The following is a 14966-nucleotide window of genomic DNA, read 5'->3' as shown; positions in this document are numbered from 1 at the left end:
TATGATCTTAAGTCACGTCATGGCTTGAAAACATTGGCAAGCCTGTATCTTATCAGAAGGCACACAGGCTGGTGAGGCCCATTTCAGTTTGTGGCAGCAGGACGGACGTGAGCAGGTGTAGCCACGTGGGCTGGGCAGCGGGCGGCGTGGCAGAAGACCACGCATGCCCAGTGCCGTGGGGCCAGAGGACAGGGCGGGAGGAGTGTCAACACTGGTTACTCCAGAAATCAGGAAACAGCAGAAAATCCAGCAAGACCAGGAGAGCAGCGGCTCATCAGGGAAGCCTATACCTAAGAAGGAAGTCTTCCTGGCAAGGGAGAGCCGGACAACCCCATCCCTGCCTGCGATGAAGCAGCAGCAGCCTCTTCTCCTAAACTCGCCGCCCCCCCCACCCCCCGCAACCCCGCAAAGCCCTCCCGGGGAGAGGTCATCACCCACCGGTACTTACGTTCAATGAGAAAGAGAAAGCACACTATCCCCATGGCTGCCACGATGGCCCCAGGCACGACGAAGGACAGGCCCCAGCACGTGGACACCCAGTAGCCAGCGATCAAGGACCCCAGAATGTTGCCCACAGACGTGTGGGAATTCCAGACCCCCATGATCAAACCTCGCCTGCAACACAGCAAAACACAAGGGGGCAAATGATGTCTCGGGGCTTACACGGATCAGTACGTGAGGTTACAACAGTGCCTGCACAGCGTAAGAGCTGGTGGAGAAGTAAACAGGCAGCGCAACACACCACCTCTGCAAGGCTGGGGACCAGGGGTGTTCACGAGAGGACAGTATCTTCACTTACCTCCGGCTGCATAATTACATGTCTCTGAGCTTATTCATTCTATGACTAAAAGAAGAAAGAGGCCTTTTCCTAGAATTCTTGAAAGGCCCCAAATTTAAATTTGTGCCTTTGCAATCTAAATACGATCATTTGATGAAATACCCCATTAACCAAAGTTCACGTTGAAGAACCTGCCAGACGAACGAGGCTAAGTAAGGCTGGAGGAGTGAGTTTCCTGTTTTAGTTTCCCCATCTTGTCCGGCATCTTCGGCCACTTTCTAACCGTGGGCCCGGCCGTGCTGCCTGTCACACAGACGTTACGATGGCATCTGACCGCAGTGAGGTCACCGGAGACTGGGTGCAGCTCTGCTACCAGGCCCTGGGTGACCTGGACAGGTCACACTTCCCTGTGCCTTACAGTCCTGTGAAAATGTAGCTTCTGCTTCGAAAGGCCTGGGGCAAGGCCCTGACTGCATTTCTCCCAGCTTCCCGGGAGGCCAGGTGAGGCCCGGGCTGCTGGCTGGCTGCGCAGATGACCCAGACTCCACCCTGCCCACAACGGGGGTGGCATCTCCTGAAACAGAGGCCTGCCTGAATCTTAGACCCTCAAGACCCAGAGGTTTCAGTCATCTTATTTCATACAGTAGACTGACGTGTTTTTTTCTGTAATGAATCTAAAGAAAAACGGTCTGGTTTTCATCAGAATCTTCTGAAAACAAACGCTGCTGGAAGCAGGGCTGCCTTCCTTACCTCCCCTTGCCAAACCAGTTGCCGAGGCAGGTGACGACGCTGGGCCAGCCGGTGGTCTGTACCAGTCCGTTGACGATCTGTGACAGAGGGCAAAGGAAGAGACCGCTGAGGGGGGACACCCACACCCGCAAGCCTGGCCTCAGGGGTTTGGGCGCCCAGCGGGGACTCTCACAAAAGGAAGGGGCAGAACCCGATTCGATATGAGCCTCGACAGCCAGACGTGTATTTTAACAATATACGCATATATCTTACCACGAGAGTCGTACGTGCCTATTGTGAAAATTTTGAAGTAGAGAAAAAAAAGAAAAGAAAATCTCTTGCTCGGAGATGAACTACTGTCAACAGCTTGGGGCCAAGCTGTCCATTCTCTTTCCAAGCTAAAACTTTATGCAAAGAGAAAAGCCCTCTCCTTTTTATAGAACTGCGATGATACCATAGGGCGGCTTGTGAACTGCACGCTTTCCCTTCTTGTGTCACGAGGAAGGTACTGTTGCTAACCACCGAAGGGAGCAGAACCTTGACTAGTGCCTAGAGAAGTGATTTCTCCAACTTGCCAAGAGCGCCCCGAGCTCTTGTTTGAAGAAGGGATTCAGGAAGTGTATCAGCAACTGGCTCTGCCTTAGTCTCAGGGGCCTCAGGGCAGCCTCCTCCAACTGCCCCCGGGAAGGACCAGCCTCCAGAGGCCGACTGGGAGCCGCTGGTCCGGCCTCAGGGCCAGCCAGGCTCAGCCTTCCCTCCTGGAACGTGCTGGGACTCTGGGAAATAGGTTTTTTCCTTCTCTCCGATTTTCTGTATCACCATAAAGTGTGCATTGCTTTGGTAATGAAAACAGCCAAACTCTTTCGAGTCCTATGGTGAAAATTTTAAAAGCAAATTACACACGATGTGCCCTGATGACCTTGCCACATCTCCCTGGGCTGTGTCTGGGGAGCCTCGGAAGCTCAGCATCATTGTTTCAAGTCATTTTCCATTTCTAGCTAATATTATCCACAGGGCTGTGGGGAGGGGCAGATCCAGGAGTTCCTGGAAGCACTGAGCCCCGCGGGAAGGGCCAGGCCGCATGCTCGTCTGGCCCTCACTCCCCTGCAGCACCCTTAGGCCCTGGCCTTTCCCCCGCCCCCTCCGCCCCCGCCCCCCGCTGACTGCCCCCCGACAATCCCCAAGTCCCCTCAACCTCCTCCCCTCCCCACGCCCTTCATTCCCCCAACCCCAGAGCGGTCAAGTCTGACCCAAGACAGAACATCTCAAATGAGCCCAAATTAAGGCAGAAGGACTCAGAAGGGCTTCATGCCTCAAGCCCCCTGCCGGGGTACCGACAAGTAGGATTCTTCAGGCGGCAACTCCTGAAACTAAGAAACACTTCCCGGCTGCTGGAATTTCAGAGCAGAGGAGAGAAAAGGGGCTGGATGTGCCAGCGCTGACCCTGGCCTCAGCCAGGACGCAGTGCTGCGCCCCCTCCCACCACCTGCCATGGCGCTGACCCTGACCTCAGCCAGGACGCAGTTCTGCGCCCCCTCCCGCCACCTGCCATGGCGCTGACCCTGGCCTCAGCCAGGATGCAGTGCTGCGCCCACTCCCGCCACCTGCCATGGCGCTGACCCTGGCCTCAGCCAGGACGCAGTTCTGCGCCCACTCCCGCCACCTGCCATGTCCTCTCTTGGCAGAACCTGGGACCCGTGACATTAACACCCCGTCCGGCTCATCACGGAAATCCCATACGTGGTGAGCCGTGGACCAGACCTTACCTGGGTCACCACGTAGAATCCAAAACTGTGGATGTTGTAGAAATACCCTACCCCAAACAGGGCAGTGAAAGCACCGCTGGCCACCATTCCAAAAGTCAGGTAATACCTAATGGGCAGGCGCTCCCCTATTATGCCACTGGGGACAGAGAAAACAGAAAGACAAATGTGAGAAGACAAACACACCCATGATGTAAATGACCCAGCGACTCCCTGCTGGGTGCTTTCCTGCTCTGAGCTTTTAGAACTCGAAAGCACTCCAATTCCCAGTAAATTTTCATCACAATCATTTTTCAACGGAGCATTTATTAACCAGAAACTGGCAACACCTTTTAAGACTTTCTAACAAAAGTCACTGTCAAATAATAAAACTGAGACACTCTGACATATATGATGCCTGCCAATGAAAAAAACAAAACCAAAGCCTTGTCCTGCTGGCTAATCCTGTTTTATATAAACAACAGTCAGTGAACGTATATTTTTAAGAGAACCACGTTTAACTGTCGAACTGTAGACAAATACGAAAAGGGGTCCCCTGTGACCTTGAGCACGTCTCTTGGCCCTCGGGCTGGCATCAAGCCGCTGCATCGGCGGCCAGGCCAGAGGCGCTCTTGCCAACGACCCTCTGGCCACGAGCACCGTGATCTGGTTTAAAGACAGAGCCTTTTCCTTAAGGTAAAGTCTGAAACGTGGGGCAAAGCCTCCAGGCTCCCTCTGAACAGCAACGTGACGCCATGAAGAGCTCATCTCTCTGGAGAACTGCTTCCTAGAGCTGCCTGGGTGCTCCAACGAGATAAATTCGGTTAAGTGCCTGGCAAGGTAGTGGGTGCTCAACCAAACAGCTCCAGGGCTGCCGGGGAGGGTGAAAATCTCGTTTCATACGGGACATACATTCAACAGGCCTTTACCACCATCACACCTCACTACCCAGTGCCATGTGAAATACGTCCTTCACTGCCTTGTAGGACACGTCACTGTGTCACACAGCTTGACACTGTGACTTAAGTGAATAAAGAGCTGGAGAACAACCACAAACGACTGTGAGCCTTCTGCAATCTCTACATACACTCTGTGGGTCTCGTTTCCTTCCACGTAATCATTCTAGGAGTCAGATAGATATGAAACGTAATGAAGGATGACGCCTGCCTGCCTGCCTGTGAACAGGACCCTGGGAACCAGCTCCAAAATTCTGGTCTTTCATCTCAAGAACAAATACCCCAGCGAGATCTTCCTTCAGAATTTACCAAAGAAAAAAAAAAAGATCAACCTAGTATCACGCAGATGACCTATTAAACACTAAAGCAGAGGAAGTTATTTAAAGTTGTAAACAGCATTCAGGTCCAATTTTAAGCTGAGTAGAAACTGATCACATACAAACTCGAGAGCATTCGAGAGCTAAAGGAATTATCCACTTCATCCTGCTCACTTCAGAGAAGAGGGGGCATGTCCCAGAGGAGCTGGCTGACCTGCCCAAGGTCACGGAGTAAGTGCCAGAGTCAGACGGGCCTCCTGCAAGCTAGTGCCATCGGCCGGGGCTTACAAACGTCCTCTAGTCTTGCTAGACCATACTGGGACTCAACTTGGTCTCTATTTTCAAGTTTTAAAGAAAAGGCCTAACGGAATGGACAGCATTCCACGTCGTATCAGGCTCCTACAGGTAATAAAGGCCACGCCACACCTGCTTGAACCTGCCAGCGATGACCTGGGTTAGCGAAGGTGCCACCACGTCTGAGTTACCTGCTACGCTAACACCATCCATCTCACTAGCAACGTGTCACGATGTCCCTAAGAAGCCATGCGAGGAAGCATGCGAGGAAGCAGGGTACACCCTCATCCCCGTCACGAGGCCACTGTGGATTTCCCATTAGGTTATTATGAAATACATAATGCTATTTCACAATAAAATTATTTAATAAGAACCTTCGTTGGCGAGTTGCATGAAGAACGATCTTTGCCAATAAATAAGCAATAATGAAACCACTTTATTCAAACCAGGTTTCTTAGCCTCAGCACACTCGCATGTGGGGCCGGGTAATTCTTTGTGGCGAGGGGCTGTCTTGTGTCCTGTAGCGCACTTAGCGGCACCCCCAGCCTCTGCCCACTAGATGCCAGTAGCACCCCGTTCTCCAGCTGAGATGACCAACACTGTCTCCAGATATGGCTAAATGCTTCCTAGCAGACAGCATCACTCCCAGCTGAGAACCACCTTCAACTAGTGTTTTCTAGTGACTGAGAAAAACACACTCCACCCTTGGGGTCTTTTTATATTATTGATGATTGGTGTCCAGTAAAACTGCGGTTTTTAGAACATAAATATTTGACCGCAGGATGGAATGCGGCTAGCAGCCCGGTCGCAGCCCACGCCCTGAGGCGCCTGAGGCGCCTGAGGCTTACGCTGTCCTTCTCCGCAGCTGGGCTCCCGTTCTGCGCTGCATCCGTGTTATGCATTCCGCACTCGGACAAGCCCTGCAGCTCCATGCAGATGTGCAAGTTCAACAAAGGGGTGACAGCCACTCCAGCAGCAGAAACCGCCTGTCTGGGTACCAGACACCAGACAGTCCTGAGCTGGGGACGGGGTCCAGGCCTCGGTGATAACACAGTCTGGGTGGATCTCAGGGAAGAAGGTAAACGTTTACAGGGATTCCAGAGATTCCCAAAGCTCTGAAACTCTGTGTCTCTGAACAAAGCCCTCTTTGGACTAAAGGCCTTAGTCCCTGTAAGTTTTGTTTTGTTTTTCCTGTTAAACCTGGCTGGACTGACACAGTAGCAGTAGTTTTTAACCGGCCAACTGCACGTCCTGTTATTACCCACTAGTGTTTACCACCTCCCTAGGCCAATTCAGAACTGGATCAAGAATGGGTTAACAGGTCTTCCCTGGTGGCGCGGTGGTTGAGAGTCCGCCTGCCGATGCAGGGGACACGGGTTCGTGCCCCGGTCCGGGAAGATCCCACATGCCGCGGAGCGGCTGGGCCCGTGAGCCATGGCCGCTGAGCCTGCGCGTCCAGAGCCTGTGCTCCTCAACGGGAGAGGCCACAGCAGTGAGAAGCCCATGTACCACAAAAAAAAAAAAAAAAAAAAGAATGGGCTAACGATCGTATGTAACAGGCACTGGGAACACAGCACGGGCCAGGCCCCTGTTCTGAGCATTCTGCACGTATTAACTCAGTTAAACCTCACCACACTCCTGTGAGTTAAGAACTACTGTTTCCCCCATTTTGCGAAGGGGAAACTGAGGCCCAAGGAGGTGCGGTAACTCGTCCAAAGCCACCCAAGCGGGCCGTCAAGCCGGAATCGAATCCCAGCAACGTGCCTCTGGGGTCCACACCTCCCACCGCCAGGCAGGACGGCCTCTGGCACTCAGGGGAGGCTCTGTTCCGGCCTAGCGGGCCATCCAGGTGGACACGCCAAGCACCCGCTGTGTGAACTGCTCTGATGCCAGGCGGGGTTAGGAAAGAGACGGCGGCCCCTGAAACCAGAGAAGAGGAGGCTCTGCCGTGCTCACCGGGTGGGGAGCTGCCAGGGCCCTGCTCCTGAGAGACCGGGTCACGGCAGGGCTCACAGTTCATCCAACCCCGGGGCCAGGAAAGCCGTCCGAGGACAGTCTGCCCGATCTGCAGGACACCCGGGCCGTGTGCTGGCTTCCACCTCACCCTTGTCTCTGAGGAGAGACCGGAGGACCAGCCACCTGCGGGCGGGGCCGCGTCTTCAGCCGTACCTGAGCTGCGCTCTGCACCCAGCGGACCACCTGGGTCTTGCAGTCTTAGCCAGACCTACCTCAGGTACATGCCAACAGCGTACGCACACAGGAAGGAGTAGTCCAGGGCGCCGAGCAGCTGCTGGAAGTTGTCCTGATCTACGTGGGGCGAAAAGCAACAGGAAAAGGAGGGTATTGTTTACTTTTCACTAAACACCAATTTATGGCCGGGAGAGGTACAATGACGTACGAGACCTCTGCTCTCTACGTCTGGGCGGCGTCCTCAGAAGGGAACACAGAAAATACAGCAACTGGAAATCAAGCCACCATGTTTCCAATAATCGCTACATAAACGTTACTCCCATCAGGTCAAATCCCCATTGCTGGCGGTGAGCTTGTGGGTTCTGTTCTGTTTCACATGTTACCCCGGCTTTGGTTCGGGCCCCCCAGGCCAGCCCCACACCACAGCTCTGAGATTGCTCTCTTCTCTCCACCCACAGCTTATGCTCTGTAAGTCCTAACTTCCAGCTTGGACAAATGCAACCTGCAGATGACCTGCAGCAGATCTGACCACTGAGCGACACCCCTGCACACGGGCACGGGAAACGTGCAGCACCTGAAGGTGCGAGGCTGGTTTGCTGGGAGGAGAGGTTAGTTCGCACCTGGAAGAGCAGCTGCATCTGACAGCATCGTCACCGCTGCTGAGATCAGCCAGCCGGCTCGGGGACTGCCACCTGTGGAGGAGGCCCGCAGGGATGGCCAGCTTCAGTCACGGGACGAAAGCAGGGGCACGGACGGAGAACTCACCAAATGGGGCCCAGCCACAGTCGGTCCCGTTGTCTGGGAGCTGCTGAGCGGGGGCGTCCCCGGCTTTTGGGCTCTGGCTGTGGAATCCGACCTCCCCCTCATACGAAGCCGTGCAGTAGCTGTGCAGCTCACCCTGGGACATCCATGGGGAGGACAGAAGCCAGAGAGAGAGAGAGTGCACTCAGATGGGGCTCAGCCGCCCCTCTCCTTACAGCTGTCCTAGGGTGACTGCGTTCTAGGGGGATACAGCACCTCTGGGGCGGTGTGTCTAGGGGACCCACAGAGTGCCTGCCAACGAGGACGGTTCCTCCAGCTCCCTAGGGGCCGTCTCCTCCTGAGCACAGACACAGCGGACACAGCCTGTACCGGGCCACCCAGAGACGACTGCTCAGAGCAGCCGGGCAGCATGGGGGCCCACCTGCCCAGAACAGAAGAATGGATTCATCCTGCTGGATTTATATCATTGACTACAAGTTACAGGTCCACAAGGACGAGGATGAATCTCGAAACAAAGTAAGCCTGACACAAAGGAGCACAAATGGGAGACTCCGTTTACGAAGCTCCGGAGGAGGGACATGAATAAATCCAGGTGACATGCATCACCTAGGGAAGGGCAACAGTGACGGGACCAGACCTTAACCTGCGTGATGATTTCCCGGGTGAGCGTGTAAACATTTGCTAGGCTAGACACCGCAGATCTGTGCACTTTACTATGTGCAAATCACATGTCAACCCCCCACCCCCCACCCCAAAACTAGCTCAAGGTGCTCCTTAAGGAGGCATCCACACTTCCAGAAGAGTGCCGCAGGGCAGCCGGGGCCGTCCTGGTATGGGGACCTGAGTAACAGGTGACTTGTTCCTTAAAACACAAGAGGAAGCAGGCAGGACTCCATGCGCCTGCGGTGCCACCTGGGGGTCACACGTGTCCCCTCCCAGGTGGCCCCCGGCTCCCACTTCTCCCCTGCTGGGCGCTTTCTGGGGTTTCCGCTACACGGGGCTCAGATGAACCAATCCATCAGGTGTGAGCGAGGGCAGAAAGGAGGCGTCCTCAAGGTCGAGGAGGTGGCCCTCAGGGGGAGCAGAGGTCCCGAAGGGGCGGCCTTTAGTGAGCTGCGACCTGAGAGAGGCTGGGCCTGGGGGGCTGTGAGGAAGCCTGGCCCCGGAAGGAGCATCTGCCCCGGGGTCAAGACACAGGGCAGCGGGCAGGGAGCTGCACCCCAGTCCACCAGGTGCGGGGGGCAGCCAGGAGGCCTGTCCACCCCCTTCGCGTTGTGGGTACCCCGCCTCTTCAGGAGGGGTCACTAAAGAGGCCGATCTCCTTTAAAAGGCCGCCTTGCTAGGGCTGTGGTCAGCCACGGCGGGACACCTGATTTTACACGGACACATGCCCTCGAGACCTGGCCTGGCACACAGGACCCAGCCACCCTGTGGTTACGTGGCTTTGTCATCATCGCTGGGCTGCTCTGCTGTAATTTAAACACAAGGTTCCGCTAAAACTAGCAGAGGTTCCGCTTTCCAAACTCAAAGTGACACTTTGCAGACAGCTTTCCTCCGCCGAGCTCCCACTCCTGGTGGTGGAGGCCGGGCGCCGTCATCCTGGGATCCTCCGAGCCCCTTCCCTGCCCGCCTGAGAAACTGCGGACGTGGCTGTGAATTTGGGATGGGGACACAGGGAGCCCTGCCTCTCTGCATAAAGCTGGATTGCCAGCACTTCCCCACCCGCCTGATGTGATCATTTCCTTCTCCTCTTTGCCTTCAGAAGTCAGGGGCGTCCGCCCACCTTTCTCTGCTGCTTCTCTTGGAGGCCAGCCGGGCCTGCAGGCACCACTGATGCTGTCCATTCACCTTTCAGTAAGGGAGCCACAGGCAGGACACAAGGACCCCTATGGGCTGAGGGGGACCCTTGAGCGGGGCTGGCGTGGGGTTCCTAACACACGCCTTACACGGAAGCCCGGGAAGAGGACCATTATGGACGAGGCTCCCACTGGCAGGTCCACATCCTCCTTCACCATGCACGGGGGATATAAAGGATTAGAAATCATCCCTTTTTGTTGCATTAACAAGCAGAAGAGGTTTTCTGTTTTGGTTTGTCCCGGGATGAGAGGTGCCGGTCAGGGAGACGGGCTCCGAGCCGGGATCCTGGTGCTGCTGTCCCAGTTTCCAACCTCGGCCGGCTCACGGGGACTCCCCACAGCCTCTTAAGAAGCCGGCACAGCGCGGCCCGTCGGCACTGCTGTAAAGACGGGCATGTGGAGGTGTGTGCAGAGAGCTCCTCTCCGGGTCCCTCGCCCAGAAAGGCTCAGCGACTGGCAGCTGTGTGTTTGGGGTCCACCCACACAGGGGCACCCCAGGGCCTGCAGCTGGCCCTAATCTCATTCAGCTCCCTTCTCTCCCCAGACCTCCTCCTTCATATGAGAAATGCAATCTCCAGCCCACCCCGCTGAGAAGCTGAAGCAAAAGCAATAAAAGGCTTGACATTACTTGAGCATAAAGAGTTCTGAGGATATTAAACGACCACATGTTAGCTTTTAATAAGACTCTGCCGTATTTTAACTTTCCAATGAGTTTTATTCCCCAAACCTGGTGTTTGCAGGAAAATTAAGGATTAATGAAACTAAGATAAACTTAGTTTGTCAGAAAGAAAACTCACCAGGTGAACTGATCCTTACCAGGTTATAAAATCATTTTGGGGGTGGGGAGCTAGTCCTTTGCTTTCATAAAAGCAGTCTCCTTTGCAAATTTCTTACACATGTGCCTTTCAACAGATAACACATAAACTGGCTCTGTGGCGCAATGGGTGGCGCAATGGATAACGCATTGGACTTCTAGCAGGCCTCGTGTGGTTATATCAACAGATAACACATAAAATGAATCAAAATACACCAGGCAGTGATTAAAAGTCGATCATTCAAAAGACAATGTGGCAGCCGAGAAATACGGCTGTGAAACGCCAAGGGGGAAGAGCAGAATGGAACATTCCAGGTGCACGGGGCTCCTAAGTGTTTAGAAATGTCTGTGTAATACACAAAGGAACGGCAACAACACAATAAACCGCAAGACGCCAGAGTGACGGGAAGGTGGGCGGGGGGTGGGGTGGGTGGGTGGGGAGTGAGAGAAGACAGGTGTGGACATCATGGAAGGATGCAGAAAACAGCCATGACGTCACGAAGCACCATGTGGGGGGGGGGAGGAGCAGAGACACGGGGGTGTGCACTTACCTCCCACCTACAGATCCCCTCTCTAGCGTCCTCCACCCCCAGCACTGGGCAGCTGGAGCTGCAGGAGACATGTTCCCCGTAAGCTCCACACACGCGGGCCCGTGCAGTCCCTTAGGCGCCAATGTATTTACATAAATGTACATTAATGAAGACTCTACGCGCTAAACTCTGAACTTGAGCAGTTTCACCCTGAGAAACTCTTCATGCGCTCATTCATTCCAAAAACATGGGCTCTTCGGTTCTCTGGCCAAGGCTACAGCGAGCTGCTCGTTGCCTGTGGGAGTGGGGAAGGGGTCCAGAAGATGCTGAGAGGGGCAGGAGACTGAGAGCCGGGGATTCGGGCCTCATCAGGAGGAGGGGGGCTGTGTCAGCTTCACTTCACCTCTGAACGACACACGGAGTGTCGTGGGTGCGCACGTACGTGCATGTGTGTGTCCATAATCTATGCAGAATGTATATGTGTAGTAAATTTTCTAGGGTTCATTAGGTTGTGTGGGTCCTTTTATTTTAACTAGTCCTTTAGACTCCTTTTATAAAGCTCTCGGTTAAAAGAACTCTCCAAAGCATTATGCAAAAGAAGTCCTAGAAGCGAAATGAAAGCTCTGGCGCCCGCTGTGCTCTGAAGGCTGGTGTTCCCACCAAATTCACGTGTTGAAACCTAACCCCCGAGGTGACGGTACTAGGAGGTAGGGCCTTTAGCAGGTGATTAGGTCATGAGGGTGGAGCCCTCATGAATGGGATTAGTGCTCTTTTAAACGGACCCCAGAGAGCTCCTCAACCTTCCACCAAGTGAAGCTACAAGGAAGCGGCCGTGTGCAAGCTGGAAGAGGGCCCTCACCAGAAACTGACCCTGCTGCACCCACCCTGACCTGGGACGTCCAGCCTTCAGAACTGTGAGCAACAAATGTCTGCTGGCTACAGCCACCCAGTCGATGGTATTTTGTTACGGCAGCAAGAGTGGATGAGACAGCGCTCAAAACAGGAAGAACAGACAACCTGGGCCCCAGCACCCAGGAGGTGGTCAGTGCACAGGAGCCACGTGAAAATGGACCAGACACACGCCTGCATATGCAAAGGTACACCCACTCACAAAGGTGTACAGAAGTACACAGGGAAGCTTTCGGGTCACTGTCTTTTTTTTTTAAATGGGATCATTCTACACGGACTTATGTCCACCTTGACTCTTCTGACTCAAAAATACCTGCTGGGAATCTTTCTGAGTCGACTGGTTTGGCTCCAATGAATTCTTTTAAGTGGTTGCACATATCGGAATATGGGTGTGCCACAATTTATTCACACTTTCAGCTGCTGAGTAAGTTCACAGAATAGCCACGTTTTATTTCTTTCCTTTAAAAAAAAAATTGCAGACAATGCTACAAAAAAGATGCTTATGCAAATACTCCTAAGGGCTGGCGCTTCCATTCTTATGGACAAGATTCCCAGAAGCAGGACTGAAGGACAAGCGTTTTTAATTTCAACAGGTGTTACCCAGATGCTTTCCAAAAGGCCGTAACACTTCACATCTCTATCACCCGTACCTGAAAGTCTTCTCCCGCCATCACTGCCAGCAACAGGGGCTATTACTCTTTTAGGGGTTTTGCCACTTTGTGGGTATAAAGTGGTATATCCCTATATCCCTTGTCTGTGAACTGCCTCTTCACCCCCTCCGTCCATCATTCCTTTGGATTTCCCAACTTCATACCCCTAAGAGGGACATCATCTTGTTCTTGGATTTTTACTTTTTATTTTTTACATTTAAATCTTTAATCCATCCATCTATTCTTTATAAGATAGGGGTTCAACTTTATTTCTTCCAGATGAATCTGCAGTTGTGTCAACACCATTTATTAGATGAACTATACTTTTCCCGTCACCTCTGTCAGCCATTCTACTGTATGTTTCCACAGTATTTTCTATATTTTTCTACTGGCCTCTTTGTCTATCCTCATGCAATACCATAATAATTTGATTATAGTAGCTTAAAAAATGTTCCCTTTTCCACACTTTCCTTGGTAATTAATTCTTGGTCATTCTTTTCACATAAACTCTAAGATTATTTTATTCAGTTAAAAAAGACATTGCTGAGATTTTCATTGGGGTTGTGTCCTATTTAAATACGAATACTGGGAATGGTAGAACTTTCCAGATAGCAAGTTTCCCACCCAAAGCCAAGGTACGCACTTCCAGCCTTTCAGGCTTTGTTTTCTGTCCGCCACTGAGGATTTCACGGCTTTCTTTTCCTGGGTCCCGTGTGTGCGGAGAGGGCTGGACATTCACACTCAGACCGGTCAATGTGACGGCTCCCCTCGGGGACCTTGGATCCCCTGCAGCTCAGGCTCTCCCCGAGAACCCTCTGCTTTCAGGCTTTTGTCCTGGCCCAGCCCGGGGGTGGGGGGCCAGGGAAGAGCCCCCAGAGTGTCCCTCGGGCAGCGTGCAGGCCCCACCTGTCCATCGGCCTCCAGTTAAGAGGCAGGGCTAGTACTGGAGCCGCTCTCAGAAGACAGCGGGGTTGTAACCCCACCTCCTCCCAGCCCTGTTTTCATCACTGTCACTTATTTTTCCTTTTTGCTATATACTAAAATCAGAGAAAAACGAAAGGTTTCATCAGTGGTTAAACTAAGTCTAAACAGAGTAGCCTCGTGCCACCACGACATGTCACGTCCCTGGAAGTGACATTAAAGAATACGAATCACTTTAGGATTCATCACCCCTGGCGATCAGTTCCAGGTACGCAAATGTATTTTAATTTTGTTTTGCTCATAATGTGCTAATAAATGTAGGTTATAGATAATTCAGGCTGTTCCCTGGGTCAACAGCACCGTTACTACTTCTAGTTTTATAAATAAGATGAGCTAAATACAGCACAAGGCATTGCAAAGTAACTTATCGTATGGAGTGTGACATCTGATCTATCTCAGAAGGCAAAGAAGCCCCGGGGTTCTGCGTTAGGCCAATCCACACATCCAGGCACGTCTAAGGTGCTAAGTCAGACAACCTGCGTGTTGAAGAAAATCTGGGTGTGATGCTGTGACTGTACCCAGCTTCTTACACCTGCCCTAGAGACCCGTGGCAGGGAGGGTAAGGGCAGGGACCCTGGAGTCAGCCGGACCCTGTGGAATTCACCTGAGGTGGCCCTGGCCTGCACAGAGGAATTAGGCCCCTGAGTCTCAGTTTCCTCAAAAGGACACGCACAGGACGGCCGTGACGATGAGATTAAATAAGGGAGGCACGCACCTTGTCAGGCGCGGGGCTCAGCCAGCGGCAGTCACCGTGACTGATGAAAACTTAACTAAGAGCCGGACCCCTCATCACTAAGCCCCAAGCCCCCGACGGGGAAGCCGCGAGAGTGGCCTGGAACAATGCCGCATCCCTTCCTGGCTAAATGGGGACCCTCGTGGCCACCAGAAGGAGACCCTCCAGTGGCCAGCCCCCCTCAGCATGCTGCCTCGGTCCCAACACGGGCCCCGCGCCTGCCAGGCTGCTGCTGCACCGCGACGCCCCCAGCAGGCCAGGACTGGCCCCAGGACCCTCGCCCGGCCTTGCAGGATCCATCGGAGCCGCAGGAAGGCTCCCGACCCCGCCGGCTCCTTCAGTTCTAGGCACTCCCTAAGGTCCCTTCAACGGTCTCTTCCCTTTTCATAACTTGCCTTTCTCTTGAGCCATATGTGTACTTCCCTAACCAGGAAGGCAGGAATTAGTAGTATTTAAGTTGACAGGGGCGGGTTGGTCCTTGGTACTGATATTAGAGACACTGGTCAAGTGGAGGACGGCCCACCCTCTCCTGTCCCATCCTTTGCTCTGTTTTGAAAACTGCATTATAAAAGGTCTGCAAAGATTGCCATAGTTATTCAAACTTCGTACATTAAAAAAGGGAGAAGTTTGCAAGCGACCGGAAGGGCCGGGGAAATGCCTGCTTACTAGGGGTCGAGGAATTCTAGGGTCCTTGGAGTAGAGGGATGGTGTTTCACGCCCACTGG

At 53.3% G+C, this 14966-nt stretch overlaps 1 protein-coding gene across 28 annotated transcripts in view; it reads right to left on the bottom strand.

Annotated features, from left to right (window-relative positions):
* SLC37A1 (solute carrier family 37 member 1) overlaps nucleotides 1-14966 on the bottom strand; it is a 78518-nt gene that overhangs the window by 34770 nt on the left and 28782 nt on the right. For 25 of the 28 annotated variants that reach the window (XR_012331629.1, XR_004526460.2, XR_012331630.1 and 22 more), the window contains 5 exons: nucleotides 7772-7904; nucleotides 7045-7123; nucleotides 3274-3409; nucleotides 1529-1605; nucleotides 449-615 (listed from right to left, as the gene is read on the bottom strand). Coding sequence is in view for 20 of the 28 variants with exons in the window: in XM_033856123.2 (XP_033712014.2) it covers nucleotides 449-615; nucleotides 1529-1605; nucleotides 3274-3409; nucleotides 7045-7123; nucleotides 7772-7904 (592 nt within the window). In the remaining 8 variants the exon portion in view is untranslated. Of the gene's footprint in view, nucleotides 1-448; nucleotides 616-1528; nucleotides 1606-3273; nucleotides 3410-5664; nucleotides 5807-7044; nucleotides 7124-7626; nucleotides 7730-7771; nucleotides 7905-14966 lie in introns of those variants that run through there. The other 3 variants (XM_073804537.1, XM_033856137.2, XM_073804538.1) reach the window with 3 other exon arrangements.

This window comes from Tursiops truncatus, chromosome 4 (assembly GCF_011762595.2).
Source record: "Tursiops truncatus isolate mTurTru1 chromosome 4, mTurTru1.mat.Y, whole genome shotgun sequence".
Taxonomy (NCBI): domain Eukaryota; kingdom Metazoa; phylum Chordata; class Mammalia; order Artiodactyla; family Delphinidae; genus Tursiops; species Tursiops truncatus.
Note: the sequence above shows the minus strand (reverse complement) of the source record. Positions and strands in the feature narration are given on the sequence as shown.